The sequence below is a fragment of the Diabrotica undecimpunctata genome, chromosome 2 (assembly GCF_040954645.1).
Source record: "Diabrotica undecimpunctata isolate CICGRU chromosome 2, icDiaUnde3, whole genome shotgun sequence".
NCBI classification, from domain to species: Eukaryota; Metazoa; Arthropoda; class Insecta; order Coleoptera; family Chrysomelidae; genus Diabrotica; species Diabrotica undecimpunctata.
Genome location: NC_092804.1, coordinates 65,313,963 through 65,331,394, shown reverse-complemented (window position 1 = coordinate 65,331,394; position 17,432 = coordinate 65,313,963). Strand labels below are relative to the sequence as shown.

At 31.6% G+C, this 17,432-nt stretch overlaps 1 protein-coding gene across 4 annotated transcripts in view; it reads left to right on the top strand.

Moving 5' to 3' along the window:
• Positions 1-3,311: 3,311 nt before the first annotated feature.
• Positions 3,312-17,432, top strand: part of SERCA (ATPase sarcoplasmic/endoplasmic reticulum Ca2+ transporting SERCA) — a 106,093-nt gene continuing 91,972 nt past the window's right edge. For 3 of the 4 annotated variants that reach the window (XM_072523041.1, XM_072523042.1, XM_072523039.1), the window contains exons 1-2: positions 3,312-3,475; positions 5,844-5,979. In XM_072523041.1, the coding sequence (XP_072379142.1) occupies positions 5,862-5,979 (118 nt within the window). In that variant the 5' untranslated portion in view covers positions 3,312-3,475; positions 5,844-5,861. Of the gene's footprint in view, positions 3,476-3,971; positions 4,427-5,843; positions 5,980-17,432 lie in introns of those variants that run through there. The other variant, XM_072523040.1, reaches the window with a different exon arrangement.

Here is a 17,432-nt window from a genome sequence, read left to right as displayed (position 1 = left end):
AACATTACCTAATGCTATAGAAACGGTTATTGACAGAATAGAAAGAAAAGGTTTAAAATGGTTTGGACACCTATTGAGAATGCCTGACGAAAAAAACTGTACAGATGGAAGCTCCCTGGAAGAAGAAAAAGAGGTAGTAGACCGCGACGCTCATGGAATGAAGGAATTAGAAGAGCAATGGAATCGAGAGGTTTGGAGAAGGAGCATGCCTTGGACCGGGAGGATTGGCGAAGGAGAACGGGAATACAGTGATAGCCGTCTCCAAAATGTATTGTATTTACGAGTTGGATCCTGTAATATATATATAAGAAGCATAGTGCAAGAGTGGCCTAACTCGTAAAAAATGATTTTGAGAAAAAGACGATTTAAGTTTTATTCAAATTGACCGCTCTCTGTTCCTCCAAGAATTATTAACCTTAGTTTTCAATTTCAACACCTTAAATTAAGTTGGTAAATTTCATTTTATATAAATATCACAAAAAAGTAAAATTTTCAAAATCTTTTTGGAAAAAAAATTGTAGGCCACTCTTGCACTAACATTATATAAATAAAAAAAATAAAGTGCGTTTTTGCATAAAATGTATTTTTACCATACTTGCATACAAAAAGTGAACAAAAGCCAAAACAATGCCCTTAACTAATTTTTTTTATAAACCTTTATTCCATCATTTGTTCGGAATCTTCTATAGCGTAAAACACATTATCTTCTCCATCATCATTATTTTGTATAGGTTGATCTAAATTTTTAACATTTAGATTGTTATAAAAGTTATGTAAATAAGGTGGTACATACACTAACAAATCTTGTAAATTGATAAATTTAGCTGCTTCAATGTCTCTGCCTTTTGGGTATAAAAGTGGAAGTTTTCCAATAAACGTAGATGTATTGCGCTTTGTAATGTCTATATGTTCGCTCTATATGTCGATTCGCTCTCGACAGTCTTTTTACGATTAGTAATGGTTTTCTCTAATGGAACACTACTCACGAAATCGTTGCTGGTCATTTCTAGTACTGTGAATGGTTTTTGTTTTTTGGCTGTCCTAATCACTCTGGTCCAATCTCCGGGTACATAAATATCATTAAAAGTTTTCTTGTTCTTCTCTATGATCCCAAAGTCACGGTCACAGGCTAAATATGAATGCCCCAACACCAAAAATTTATGGTTAATTTGCTGCACTTTTGATATCTTGTTTTGTATAATGTAATTACAAAATAGAGACATTTTAATGTTCCTATTCTGCCCTCATCATTGGTAACTATACATAATTAATTTTGACGTATTAATATAGTTTTTGACATAATGCTGTATACAAGATCCAATCTCTTGAGGTCCTCTTGATGCTATGACTTCATGCCAAACGTACATGTGGGCCTGATTACTTGACAAGTTGTGGATACCTAAGCAGTATGTCCACAACTGCCTTTTGTAGTAACATACCCCAGTTGAAAGATGAGGTGTAGGTAATATAGACATGAGATCAAACGCTATTACAGTGACATCATTTTTAGCTATTTTACCCAATTCCGAATCCAATGCCATCCCAGCACGTGTGCTTTCTGCCTTTCGAAGATGCAATTCTTTTTCTAACTTTAAATTTGCCAAAGTAACTTCAGAAGTTTCTATTTTTATTTTTTGTTCAAATTCGTCACATCTTCTACAATTGTCAGATACAGGCGCATGAAAAGTTAAATTAAATTTTTTTCTGAAAACATCTCTAAAAACAAATTGTGACGCAGTATTATTTGTTTCTTGTTTGTATAAGGAATACATAGTTGACAGATTTAAAGTGGGAGCTAAATAACAAAGATTGGGATTTTTTTTTCAAGAATAATGTGACTGATATTTTGGGAACCTCGAAATAAAATGAAAAATATTGTCAAGTTTCTCCTGACTTGTTTTATTATGAGGGTCTTTTTTTCCTCTTTTATCCTTAGAAGGTGTGCCACCTTGCTCTTTATTACGCAAAGCACGTGTAAGTCGACCATCTGAAACTCTCAAGACTTTTTTAAAAAAACTCCTTGCAAACTGGAATATCTAGCCCTGTTTCTTTTGTCAAATAATATTGTCTTGTGTATTTTCTGCAGTCACTTCCCAAGTTCCCAAGAAAGATGGATCCTCAAAAGGTTAACAGGATATTTATACTTTTAACTTGGATTTTGCAAAGTATTTGGTCGAGTAAAGTTTACGTTATTTAAATTGTTTCTTCTTATGTTTAATAATAATAAATCATTGATGTATATTATTGGTAACTCATTTTGCTTAAAATGGTCCTTATTCTAAACAAACCTTAATAAAACAAATATTAAAAGGATTTTGTTCCTATGTAACTTTAAATGTGTCTGTTAATTATTAAAATAAAAGTTTTAGTAATTATGTTTACCAGTGGCCCAAGGTACAACCTTTGGTGGCCCAAGGTATAATACATATTGTACCTTGGGCAAATTGTAGGCGTTCAGGAATTTTTTTTCTTTTAAGAAAACCAACTCATGTAATCAGTTGTTATTTTTATTTTACATACTACAATAGTTTATACCTGCCTCAGTGTAAATTTTAAAAATATAACTTCAATATTGTATTTGTAATGCCTGTTTAAAAAAATCCTGCACAAGGTACAAGCCTCTCCCCTAATTATTTTAGACGGGTAAAGAAGTTACAGTTATGCGGAAGTAAAAATTTTAGGTTTCAAATCTGATTATTTTCAGAGATAAATATAATGTATACTCTACGTGAAACCCCCTGTGTAGGTACCTAGGAAATTCAATATATTTATATCCATTTTCTTGTGAGACATAAAGTTTATTGCCACAAAAATAATAAATAGATATAAACTAGTATAAAATCAATAACAAATCAAAACAGATATAACAAAGGTTATCAAAGACCAAAAAAGATGCAAGATAGAAAAGTAAATGAAATAGATATTTCTAAACACACTATATTACAGATAAGAAAATTATATGAAAAAAGTAAATGACGTATCAACTACCTACATGTTATCATAAATAGGAAATCCTTTAGTCAACAAAGAACCTCCTAAACTTTTAATGCCGTTTACGGTATAATACCTAATCTATATTACCGTTTAATAATAAATGGAAACGGAATACTCATAGCTTGGCTCGTAAAATAAGGAATTGAAAAAACTGAGTATGAACCGTTTAAATAATGTCCATTAATTTTGGTTGAGGGTAACTTTTCAATTTTGATAAAAAATAAAATGCGCTGAAGCAGTCCCGAAGTCCCGGTTCTTGGCACTTTGCCCATGGACAGCGTCCCCGACAGGTAGCTACCGAACTTATAAAAGCCCGTAACACACTCACTCCATCGCCCGTTTGTGCTCTAAACTTCTGTGACAATTTTGTGCTACTCTTAAATGGGGGCCTAAACAATATCGTGTCGTTGTTAACCTTTGATAATCCACCAAAGTTTTCGTCAAGTGATAACTACTGGGACCATTTTTGTGATAACAAGCGGTAAGTTGAAAGTGCAGTGTAGTGCAACATATCCTGGAGTTAAAAAATAGTGAGCTAAATATTGGATAAATCACCCTTTAGCTTGGAGTAAGATAAATGTTTTGTTTGTTTTGTATGCCGATGTAAATCAGTTGAAGGGTAACATAACGGTTATGTAATTTAAATTTTTTTAAAATGTGCGAGAACCCACGTCTTTTCCTTCGAGCGCTTGCCAAAAATATGAAGACAAGTGTGCTATAACGGTAGCTTCTAGATTGGCATTTAGCCCAATACCGGGCCATTCCTAAAATAAAACAACTTTGTACTAATGTCGACGCATTTCTAAAATAATATCCCGATTTATTTCTAATAATTATTATCATTGTAACCCCAGACCTATTTAAAAGTTTGCGCTACCAGGGTCACGTGACACTTGCCTAGGTCCGTGGTCCAATAGGGTACGTCCACATGCCACATGCGTACCTCGAAACGACTGTGGAACTGGGAGAACTTGAAAATTATTTGCACCTTTGAAAATCAACGTTCGTAACAGAGCGTACGTTGAGCCCTGTTGGCACCCAGGGTAATTTCACATGATTAAAATATAATTTTAATTTATAATTATAACTTTAAGAACCTACAAAATAAAGCGCATGTCTAGTTATATCAAGAACGTGGCGTTTGATAGCTCGATTCCGTAATCGTAATCATCACCAGAACACGAAAGTAACGGAGTGGTTGGTGTGTAGTGTTTGAGTAGTGATAGGGTTTTTTGGAGTTTATTCAACTTTTAGAAAAAAATTTTGTTAGAAAATGAAGATTTCGTGTCCTACAATCGATTGCAATAGTATATAATAATATTAGATTATTCAGATCTAGAATACTGGTTGCAAAACTGTGACAGTGCAAATTTTGATATTTTTAGGTTATAATTTGCTCATTAAACTAACACGTTTTTCAAACATCTCAACGGTGAGTAATATTAACTTCTGAAAGAATAGTTTAATATATTTTTTAAATATTCCCTAAAATATTGCACATATTAAATATTTTACATTGCTAGTGACATTTGATAGTTTCATAATATTTAGTATTTATTGTAAATTTTTTCTTTGTCTTATTTCTGCTTAAGTTCATTAATCACTAAGAAAGAACAGATTGCAACAAACTATAACTGACTTACACAAAAGTATTTAATATACGAATCACACAATTTTTGAAAATTTTTGGAAAAAATGTTTGAGGGACCTAAAGCCAATAATGAGCTAGTGATTAAAAATATATTACAATAAGCAAGTTATTTCCAAATCACTGGTAATCAGTGAATAAGATTTAATGTGTGAAAATATTATGATCAGCAACACTTATATAAAAACAGCCCCATAAACAGAGAAGTTATTAACTAAATATAACATTATTATTATGCCTACACTAACCTTTCTGTTCATAAAAGTAATTACAATATGTACATAAGTAATACCAATTCCTTCAAGAAGATTAAATTATTCCTAAAGTAAAATTATTGTATATAAAAATTGACTTTGAAATAGGTAGGATTTGTTGCTTACCTGTTGTAGTAAACAAATCTGCAAGAAATTACCATTTTCCAAAAGTTTTACTTAAAGAAGTACTGGAGAGGGTTGGCAAAGAAACATAACTAATCACCACTATACAAACAAGAAAACTGGAATGCCTAGGCCCTAGGCCACCTGATGAGAGGACCAAAATATGAAATTTTGAGACTCAATACAGGGAAGGATTCAAGGAAGATCTGTTGGCCAAAGGCAGAATTTTTGGTTGAAGAGTCAATGTGATTTGTATCAATGCAGATTGATTGATTTGTTTAGAGCAGCAAGTTCAAAAATAAAAATAGTCCTTATGATTGCCAATCTCCATAGGAGACTGCACTCTAAGAAGAAAAAAAGTTTTACCAACATAGGTTTGTGTAGATACTTTTGAGAGATAATTGTGAGTAAAATATTTAATCACACTCAAATAATTCCTTTGGACACAAAAACAGAAGACGTGATAAAAAGGGTAAGCCCAAGAAGTGACAAAACAATTTCAACTCTCTTTATAAACCACATGAATCAAAAAAGAAATCAGGTTTAGATTTTCACTACCAATAAGTAAATATCAAGGTATCAATCAGTGTATATTTAAGGTGAAAATAAACAATTAAAATCACAAAGCTATAAGTAAATAGGAGACATACTGTTGTAATATAGATTGTTCTATGGTGGCTTATAATATATATATTACTGACCTCTTTGTTTAAGTAAAGCTTTACCCTGTAAATTTATTAACATGTGTAGTGGAGATAAATAAACTTTGTAAATGTTGAATGTGTTCCATATTGGATTATTTAACTAATAGATTTTTCTTGTAGAAGTGACAACTGGGCAGAATGGAGGATGGTCACGCAAAAACAGTGGAAGAAGTACTTAGGTACTTCGACGCTGACCAAGAACGAGGTCTTTCACTTGATCAAGTCAAAAAGAATCAAGCTAAATATGGACCCAATGGTAAGTAATTTTTACTATTTTTTTTTATACATAATTAAATAAATTGCAAAGTATTATAAACATACCACAAGTAAATATGCCCTTATATTGTTAGTTCTTGTTCATTGTCAAGTTTCCACTTATTATAATTATGCAGTTTTCAATGCTTACATTAAAATATACAGCGGTTACGAATTGGCCAAAATTAAGTATATTTCAAGTAAAAACAATTCTTTAACAGTTGAAAATAGTTTGTAAACAAATAAACTTACAATATATTGTTAATGATATTTAGTTTATTTTTAAATTTAACTGTTTCAAATGGAAATTTCTTTGTGTTTGCGCTGTTTGTCACAAACAGACAAAACAGTCTTTAACCACATAAATTTACTTTGAAATTTTTCCCCACACTTAATTTTTCTAGGACTGCTTTATAATTTCATATCTAACAACGTTAGTAAGAGATAAACTTTTAAATGATGATAGTACAACTGCAGTCTAATTATTTTATTTTTGTATATTAGTAACATTATCATAATTAGAACCTTATCTTTTATTGCCTATCATCATTCTGGTACAGTAGCTCTCAGAAGACCATATCACTTAAAGTTTTCTATTCGCTTGAATTTTCTTTGGTGTTTGGATCACCAATTTTCCTTATATTCTAATGATTTATATAGCTTATATCCAAGTTAAACTTCACTTTAGGTTAAACTTTATCTTGGGGTGAACACTGATTAACATGTATTACATACTGCAGTGTTATATTTGTTTCCAGAATTCAACTACATCCCCTTACATCTCAATTAGTTCAACTTGATTACTGTAATAATGTATTTAGTGCGTGTCTCATCCCCATACAAGCTAAAATATTTAACAGTATAACATACATATATTTACATTTTGTTCTCACAAATCTATTTGACGCCATATATGAATCTTTATCTTTCAAGTTTCCTTATAATGATTGGACTCACAAGTTGCCTTTTGTATGAACCTCCTCCCAAACCAGTTTTAAAGTTTTTCATTACTAAATCTATATATGTGTCCTGCTCATCTTAGTATCTCAGATTTAATCTCTCTGATAAATGTCTGAGCTTTTCTTCACTAGATTTGGTCATCATCCATGTTTTGTATCCATTTGTTAGTATAGGTTTGATAATGGATTTGTAGATTTTTTTTATGTACTTATTAAGCTTTTTAATTTTATAAGCCATTCTCTGCATACATTAATCAGTTTGCAGCATGGATTCTGCTGTTTATTTCTTAAGTGATGTCACCCTCAGCCATAAGTTCTTCTTCTTCTTTATAAGCAATTCTGCTTGTTAATTTTTGCCGATTGGTGGCTTATCTCTTGCTATTTTGACAACACGGATCTCCTCTATTATGCTTATCTGGTTATTCCATTCTTTTTCTATTTTGTGTCCATTCATTTATACACTGTACGTTACATTTTCTTCTAATGTCTTCACATCTCTTTCATATCACTTTGTTGACAGTGATATTTTGTTTGATTCTGTCCCTTCAGCCTGTTCTGTTTATTTGATTGTCTCTTCATTGATTTTAAGCCCAACTTTTTCTGAACCTCGACCTTATTGAAAATGTCCTGTAAGGACAGAAAGGAGTTTCCTATGAGATTTATGTCATCTGCATATGCAAGCAGCAACTTAGGACCTTGAGCTGTTTGTAGTTAAGTATTTATTTTGTTCTCACCACCTTTTTTAATATGAGATTAAAAAGTAGCAGAGCTAGAGATTCACCTTGTTTCTTTACATTGTTTATTTAAAAACTGGTGGATAGTTTATTGTTCACCATACTTTATATACTCCACCTTCCCTAAAAACTTCTCTAGGGCATAGGTAGGCAAAATCTTACTCTATATTTCTCTGTTTATGTGTATCTTTTATAGAAAACTTATAATATTTAAGTGTAATGTCAGATCTGAGCCATGTATGATGAAGGAATGGCAAAATGAGGTGCTGTGAGTACTTCTAATGTTTTCATTCTGCTTATTTGAAATAAAACCAATCAATTTCATGATCCCTAATTTTTATTACAAATATAAATCTTACATATTTTAGTTATCATATATTCCACATCTTTTAAAAATTATTGATGTGCAATGTAACATATTGAGAACCTGAAAATACATTCAAATTACCTAAAATTTAAGTTTATTGAGTTAGTATATATTTCATGTACTGCAAACAGTTTACAGCTAATCATGATAGTTCATACATTTTTATAGCAAGTTATTTTTAAATACACATAATCTTTAATAAAATTTGAAATATATTAGTATTAATATAATAAATTTTTCAAAATAAAATGATATTTGTGGAAAAATAAACTAGCTAACCCAAAATAGTTTTTGGAAGTTATAATCACTCGAAGTTGTTGGCACTTAGTTTATGAAATATGATAATTGGTTTGTGAGCTTTAGATGTTTATTTTTTTAATTCATAGACAAGGATGTACAAATTAGTTTATGTTTACAACCAGTTTTATTTAATGTGTTACTAATATAATCTATAATGGGACTAGGAAAATGTAAATATTATTCTTTCTTTTTGCTTATTTCATCCCATTTTTATCTACCTTTAAAAAAAAATCCCTTTGTTCAGGTTTTAAGTTTTGTAACAACAATAATAATTTTATGCCAAGACAAAAATTTTAATTTTCCAAGCTTCTTCAACCAATTATTTAGTGTTATTGTGTCAATGTATAAATTTAAATGTAGAACAAAGTAGTAAAAATATATGATACAATTTTGAAAGAAAAGAAAAAGAAAAGAAATGAAGTCCTCTAATTTTTGAATAGACAGTTTTTCTCTATCTTTATCTCTTTTCAACATTAAAAATTAAAATGCCAGAATGAGAAGATTGTAATCTCTTTGTGAAATCCTTTTTAAAAAATTAGTTTCTGGCTGTGTGGATATGCATTCTAAAGCAAAAAAACATTCAAAAATAATCAGTGTTGCATTTTTTCACACTTACATTCCTTGTAAACTTAATTTCTTGTAAATTTTATTATCACTGGTTTTATGTCTCTAATGAGAGATATAAGCCATTTATTTATATACTATTGTATCATAGTTTGTTTACTCAGACACAATAGTCTTAAGTCAGCAATTTTATTTGAAGTAAAGACATTAACCTATACTGTTTTATATATGCAATTTTTCATTATTTTTGTTTTGTTTATGTTAATGCTTATTAAACTCCATTCGCTTAGCTCGGGCATATTTTGACAGATTCATTGTCGGAAACCTACAACACAACAATTCCTACTTCTCAGTATTAATAGTTAAAGTATCCTACTATTGCATACTACTTTGTTTAAAAAAAGAAGAATTATTCTAAATAGTGGAAGTGTATACTAAACACATCAAATTTTGGGTAGTATATATTTAAAAAATATATTTTAGTTGTTATAATTTAACATCACTATTTATTATATGGTGCAGATAAATAAATATTTATTGTTGGTAATTCGCAAAGTTCTATTTTATTTACTATTTAGTTTGTTTACTATTGATATTGGCTATGAGTACGTGTGCTTGGTTGTATAGTAATTTCCAGCCACTTTTAGTCTGTCAAAAAGTAACTAACTTCACAAAAAAATAATTACTAAATTCACTAGACAGTTCGGACTGGGAATAGCAAACCGAGTATAAATTGTTTTATTTTTTCACATCTAAACACAGCCTTGTTTATATCAGCTAAAAGATCTGTAGCCCATTCTTGTTTTTAGTTCACACTAGACATGTTTATCTCAGGCACTTGTTCATAAGACCTTTGTACCTTAACCTGTTTTTTTTTTAATTAAACTCCATAATGTGTATTTTTTCATTTCACATTTTCTGTCCCATGGTTATTTCAGCTTACCTATTTTATATGTGTATACCTATATGTATACCTATTTTATAAGGTGTTTTCTTAAACAACAATGTCCTGTTACCATTTCATTGACCATTTTAATCTCTTGTTTATTGAGTTTCATCAAATTATCTAAGAGTTTTTTTATTAAGTCTGGATTTGCTCTCAAGTGGCTCTACATTTCTTTTGGTGATTCCTTATCAGCCACTTCTGAACCTCATTTCTTGCAGCATCTTTGATGATGTGACACAATGGTTCTGGGCCTACAAGGGCTCTTCTCGAGCCTTGTTATGCCAACAAATCTACTCATTCATTCCCATGCACCCCTTCATGACCCAGCACCAATATTAAAGACACTATATTGTCTGTCACAGGGATCTTTAGGAGATTGTTGCAGTTCCCCACCAGTTTTGATTCAGTGAGTGGGTTTGTATGCCCAGAATAGCCGCTTGGTTATTTGTATCCATGATTTGTGGCATCCATGATCTCATCAATGCAGGCCACCAAAGCAAAAACTTCAGCCTGAAACTTAATTCTATATTGACCTAGGCTGTAAGATTTTTTATAATTACATGTTCGCCTAAAGATTCCTGATCCAGTACCATAGGCAGTTTGAGATCCATCAGTGCATATTAAGTCCCCATTAATGTTGAGACTTTCAGTTCTCTAGATGGTATGGTTTGTTAATCTTCTCAGTAATGATTAGTTCTGGTGTCATCATATCTGAGTTCATCTGGAAGATGGATTTCTCAACTGTAGTTCTAATAGTATTTGTATGACTATTCAATACATAATTTGCCTTCCAAGTATTGTTTGCTTTAACTTCAGGATGGTCATAAAGGCTACTATTGACATATATAATTCCAGTGTGGGAAAGACCTTTGATAACCTCTAAAGATGCTGTTCCTGTCATATTTAGAAGTGCTTGTCTTTATAAAGTGGTGACGCACAAGATTGCAAAGTTATCTTTTTCCACCAAAGTACTGAACCATGTGTAACTGTCGGTTTTATCACTGATGTGTGTAACCAACAGATTATCTTTGCTTTAAGCCCCAAGGTTTTACTTTCAACTCCTCTGCAGTTCCAAAAGAGTTGCATATCCCTGTTGGTTATTTTGTTAATATGAGTATTCCAATTGAGTTCGGGATTCGTAGCTCATTTTGTCACTATTCTACACTTCCACATTTTGTCTCCATTTATATTATGTCTGCTTTTGTCATTTTGACATTTGATTTGTAGTTTGTTTAATATTATCTCCATCTCTTAATGTATCAATTTGTTAGTATACTAATGGCAGTTTATAATTAAATCAGAATATACTTTTAGATTGTTTATATATTCACAATATCACATTAGATTAAATTAGGGTGATTGATGTTTTTTTTGGTCCTCTCCAATATTTGGTTTAGTTTTGTTTTTTACTCTGATGCCCAGCACAAGCAACTCAAGTTGTTGGCTCACAGTCTAATAGTTAGTGAAATTGCGAGTCAACAATATAAGTTGCTTATGCAGCAGCTCAAAACAGATATGATTCAGATATACTTGTTACAGCTATTACAACTTGTTTTGCACAATTTTTTTGTTGATCTTTGTAATCTTAAGTGCTACTTTTAGGTCTAAAATGTTATAATATTTTATTCGGAAATCATGAATATTTTTTTGAAAAGTATGCACGCGGATAATTATCTTCCTTTTGCGTTTTAATGCCAGCATATATCTAAATCTCTCCCATTCACGTCCGGTTCTGAAGGAAGTAATCCAATAGAGCTCCTCTGAAAATCTATTATGGCCGGATTTGACGAGAGCTTTGAGCGGTAAATTGCGTTTTACGATTTTACGTCCATACATCCACCACTAATTGTTCTAATAAAAGAGGTCACCCGTATAATAATGCCTGTCGTCCGGGAACATAAATATTGTTTTAGAAAATCACCAATAATTGCTTGTCCATTAGATGGTTTATAAATTTTTGAAAGCGTGACCCGTTTTTTAGTTTACGGTGACATAAATTATAGCCTTTAATACGTATTTACCCTTTTTCTGTTTTCAGATTCAATAATAATATTTTTAATATTAATTTTAATTAATTATTTTTTAAATTAATATTTTTCATCAGAAAGAAGGATTCTATTCTTTCATACCTCTTTAGGATCCATACAGTAATTTAGGTATTATAATACATTGTTAATATTACAGTATGTATATTAATAGTTTCCAATCTTACATATTTTATGTTTTTCTGGTTTTTTTGTTTTAAAACTACACTTTTTATCTACATCTTCTTATCTCGAAAAATGCGCGTTACATTCGTGGTTTGTCAAGTACCTTCTTAACTCTATCGGTGTAATTCTTTTATGTTAACTATACATATTTTAGGTATAATCCGTGACCTCTTTCGTTCTGTTTTCCGTCATTATTTCCAATTTACTCTCATCCCCTAAAATTTAGTCGCATATTTTGAATGTTAAGCTTATTTAGGAACACCTAAGAAGTTTCTTTCGTGGATTCACGTTTCGTCTTCTGCGTGAAAGTGATTAGTGTCTCCAATCTGCGTAGATTTCTTTTCGTTCCACTGTGTACAATAAGCATGGTGGAGTTGGTGATACAGTTTTTATTGCAGTCTGTCAATTCTGTCTCACACTCACTATCGACTCGGATGCTCGCATTTAGTCCTCCATCGGCCACTAGCTTGGAGCCGAGGATTGCCGATGCTCGGTTCTCAGTCCATTATTTTGTTGTCGAAGACGGACTAATGTCACCTTCAGATAATCATTTTTGGCTCCTGTGAGGCATGCTAGCACACATTGTGATTTAAGAATCTCTTTAGCCTTAAGAACTGTCCACTCCGTTTTTTATTCAAGAAAGTCCTTTGTGATATTAGTAGTCTTCGTCAGCATATCAATCGAAAGTACTCATTCATGCGTCGACTTCCTTTATATCAAGGGACACATGGAGCTTTATCCGGTAAGTTTCTTATTGGCTGTAAGTTCTTGGAGATCACTTCCCACATTAAGCGCGTTTGTAACTTACACAAACAACAAATTTTAGGAGAGGAAGTTGTAACGATACTGTTTTTTGTAATTTTTAGTTCTCTCTCGATAAATAATTGAAGGTTAGAATATTATCTCAAGTTACTTGGTGTTTTCTGTACGCAAATTATTGTTTAATATTGGTTTCTGCCCTGATGTTATGGGGATTGGAACTCGCCAAGGGTCTGTTGAATATCTTTTTCCGAAGTAGTTTTGTTATTTTTTTGGGTCTTCGTAGGGCCCGCCCTTTTTATTATTATTTTTTTAAATTTGGTCTATTATTCTGGTCTCACGATTATGGAAGAAATATGCGTTTGTAACTGCAGAGCTCTCAATGTAAGTATAAGGCATAAAATGAAAGGAGGTGAGGTCTGGTGACGTGCAGGTTTCAGTCCCGTAGTACAACACACGGCCTCTACCTTACGTATTCCTGTTGTCTTATTACACTAGCAATAGTCTGGTAACTCAAGCCCCATCATCACTTCAAGGTGAAAAAACATGATACAGAAACATATTAATACAGAAACATAGATAATACAGTTTTTGTCGTATTTTTTTTGTCTTTTCGTATTTATTTCTCTGTTCTCCTGGCTTTTCGTCCTTTGTTCAACTGAAATTTAGAGATAGTGAAACACTACATAATTTGTTAATACATCATAATAAAATACAATAACTTGTTTGTAGGCTAATGAATAACCCTGCAAATATTTTCTTATAATACCAATTTATGAGTTACCAAAAACACTCTATTCCTTATTGATTTTATTGCCATGTCCAATGTTATAAGAAAAACAAACAACTATTAATAATCCTATAATCGTTTTACCAAGTCAGGTGCCTGTATCGGTAGACATCGACACACGTTTTTTTATTTATACTTGACATTAAATTAGCGAGACTAATACCATTCACCGATGACGTCCCTAGTAATTCAAGTGCGTCACTGTTGGCACAGATAACCAATAATTGCAAAACCAGAGCGGTCGATGAGAAGATCAAAGATCACAAATTTAATGTGGATTAAGATTTTATATTATTGCGTAATTGACAATTCATATCAATAAAGATAAGTACCTTTTCTAGACAATGAATAATTAAAACTATAAGTATGACTAAAGAATTATAATATGTAGTAATATAATTTGATTTTTGAAACTAAGGCTTCATAATATAAGTATGAACATTACTAGAAAAGACATATTCACGACCTACTTATAATGAATAAAAAGAGGTCTATAAAAAAGTTCCTTATCATCTTAACGCAGCCTGTAGTGTCCACTGCTAGGCTGAAGGCTCACTCAGTCGTTTCCATTGGTGACGGTCTTGTGTCGTGTGTTCGCTCCAACGTGCTGGAGGTTTACCTCTACCTCTATTTTCATCAAACCTAAGACGCCACTTCACCATGCGTTTACTGTACTTACGGTCGTTCATTCTGGCCACGTGTCCATCCCAATTTTACTTCATCTAATGTCTATAAAGTTAACATATCCATTTTATAATGTCGAATTCAGATCAACACTATAATTTATAGCTAATTTATTACGGAAAGAAAAAGCAAGGGAAATGAGTTCAGGGCCCATCTTTACGGCATATTTTATTGCTAAGTAATTGCTGTTGATTGGTATATTAACCAATCCCCAAAAGCTACCCCATCATCTCCTAGATCAAAACACACCACCGGAAAAACCGAGATATCGGTCAAAAAGCAAACTGCAAGGAATTGATTGCTAATTTATGGCTGAAGTTTTACGCCAAGAAACAATTTATTTCTGCAACCCTTTCCGAGAATCAATGGTTATGCTGACTTTACGATAAAGCTAGCATAGCTATAGGTATCTCGGCAATGAAATAGGCTACAAAGCTCATCTTGGCAGCATATTTTATTTTATTTTGCCGAGGAAATGCTAAGATTGATTAGATGACACGTAAACAAGCTGGGTGCTAGCATACCATCATACCATGGATAATATTTCAGTATGCTAGTGCGGGAAGGTTCAGTACGCTAAATTATACAAACAGCTGAGTTTCCCGCTACTGTGATTGCAGCCTAATATAACATCCAAGTTTTGACAAGACATGAATTATCTGCGTTGAAAGTTAAAAAAAATATTCGGATTCGGTTTCTTTGCACCAGATTATCAAAAATTAGACCCCAATATTAAATCCGCAAGAAACCACGGACCACCTTAGTCGAGATTTTACTAAACAATTTTTTTATACAAATTTCAATAATTAACTTTTCCGCCCGGGACAAAAGTTTTTGGGTGATTCTGAACAAAAAAGGAACAAACTTTTCTGAAAGTGTATCGTTGTCGAGTGATAATAAGCGTTTGAAATTTTGAAAAACGCCAAATAGGTAATTTTCAAAGCTGTGAGACTCAGTAAAAAATCATTTTTGAAGTTAGAAAGTACTTAAAGTTTAAATATCCATGTATAAGATTCTGATGTGTTTTTTAAAATTATTTTATTGCAAAATCCTTGTTTTTAATTGTTAACATTCCGTGCTCAACGCGTACCGTAACCACCACTATACGTTGTTGTCTTCCTCGCACTAACGCCGAGTATACGTACCTGGAAAATTTGTAGCTGACGTTTGAACGTAACTATTAAATTATCTTTTAATAATTTTTGAATTATTTACTCACTAAAAATCATTCAAAACTCTTTATTTAACATTCATTCTTAATATGTAATTGCAAAACGTTACATTTTAAAGTGAATGTAATGAATAAGCAAGATTTACTTTTTCTGCTGAGCTTAGTCGGGCCTGATCCAGCCTGATTTTATTTCTGACGCAATAACTCAAAAAAACTTCCATCCTCCATGACTCAAAAAAAATTCCATCCTCCATGACTCAATGAGTTACTCTGATTTTTTTCACAGATAAAAAAAATTCCTACTAAAACCAAAATATTGTGTGTCATCTCTTATATATGCGATAATTTTATTGTTCTTTAAGTCCTCAAAGCTACATGAAATATGTTTTAACACGTTGTTTCTGATTTTGTTTACGGAATTCTTTATAATCAGTTCAGATTCTTTTGTGTATGTATATGAGTTGTATTCTATTATTGTTACGCTATATAATAATAATTATAGTTGTAGCAGAACAGAATAATATTAACTTTATAGTTTGTTGCTGTAATAAACTTCAAATTTTATAACATCAATAAAATAACACATGAATAAAATTTAAACAAAGAAGGTAGCTTACGTTGTTGAAAGTGTCAGCAGTTGCCATTTATTTATGGTCACGTAATTGTCGACTATTAAAAAATAAATTCTGAAGCCATCGATAAATTACTATTTCACGAATAAAATATTTTCATTAAAGGAGTGAAGAGTTTCTATTTGTGTATTGCTTACAAACATTTTTGGAATTATGTAATATGTAGTAAGATTAGTATTTTCTTTGTTACCGATAATATAAAGTTTTGAATTGTGATAGATACTTCTCAACACATAAATACGTTTTTTTAAATGGTAAAAACTCAACATGACATTTACTACTAATCTAATTTCTCTTATTGAGTTTATCTTATTTGAGTTCTTAATTTAATATAAATATATAGATCAAAACTTAAAAATAAATTAATTAGGCGACTAGTGTAAGTGTTTGGGCAAATAGTCTTATCAGTCTCCAACTGATACAAAGATAACACAAATTAAATAGAGAATAAAAGTATGTGGAACTTTAACTTACGTCCAACTAACCAATTAATATATTTAGAAGTTACTATTTTACATTTTTAACGTGCTCATTCTATTTGGAAACAACAATATGATTTTGAAAAAATACATTTTTGTTTTATTACAAGTCAAGGCAAAAAATTCTTTGGACTTGCTAAATTCAGATAACTTGCTCCATGGTAGAATATGTTAATAACCAAGCTGTTGTTTGTTGTATCGTTTTATAGTTCTATTGAGCCTAGTCCTATTCATTTTTGGAGAAATGTCTTTCCTTGTTTTTCCACTAGTCTCTTAAGCTGTTATCTATCATATTTGCAATCGTATACTTATTGTGAAGGTCGTCCACAGATCTACAAAACTGCATCTTCATCAGTATATTTAACATTTTCTCATCACTAATCAACATCGTTACATCAATGTTCAATGCTCTTCTTCTTCTTTTTATATATACATGACTGTTTTGTGTAAAACTAGATGTCGCTGGTTAAATGAAATTAGAAATAATAATGGAAGAAAAAATGCAATATTTTGACTGTAAATAAACTAGCGAAAATAGCAAATACTAATTGTGAATAAATTACGATAATTAACTGGCTTTAACTCATTGCTGTTATCTGTACAAAAAATAGGACTTACCTTTTGAAATATTGGTGTATTAATTATTGTAGCGAGTGGAATAGAGTTGTATTTGTACGTCGCGACCGACGCCCGGCGCCGAGGCTCAAAAGAGGACATCCCGATAAACTGGATATGCTTACTGTACGCTGTCTCAATAGAAAGTGGCCCAAAATAACAAAGAAAGTCAAATTCTCTGAACTTAAAAACAGACATGTGTTTAAAAGTGAATATCTTTTAAAGTGAATAAGTAGTTAGAATA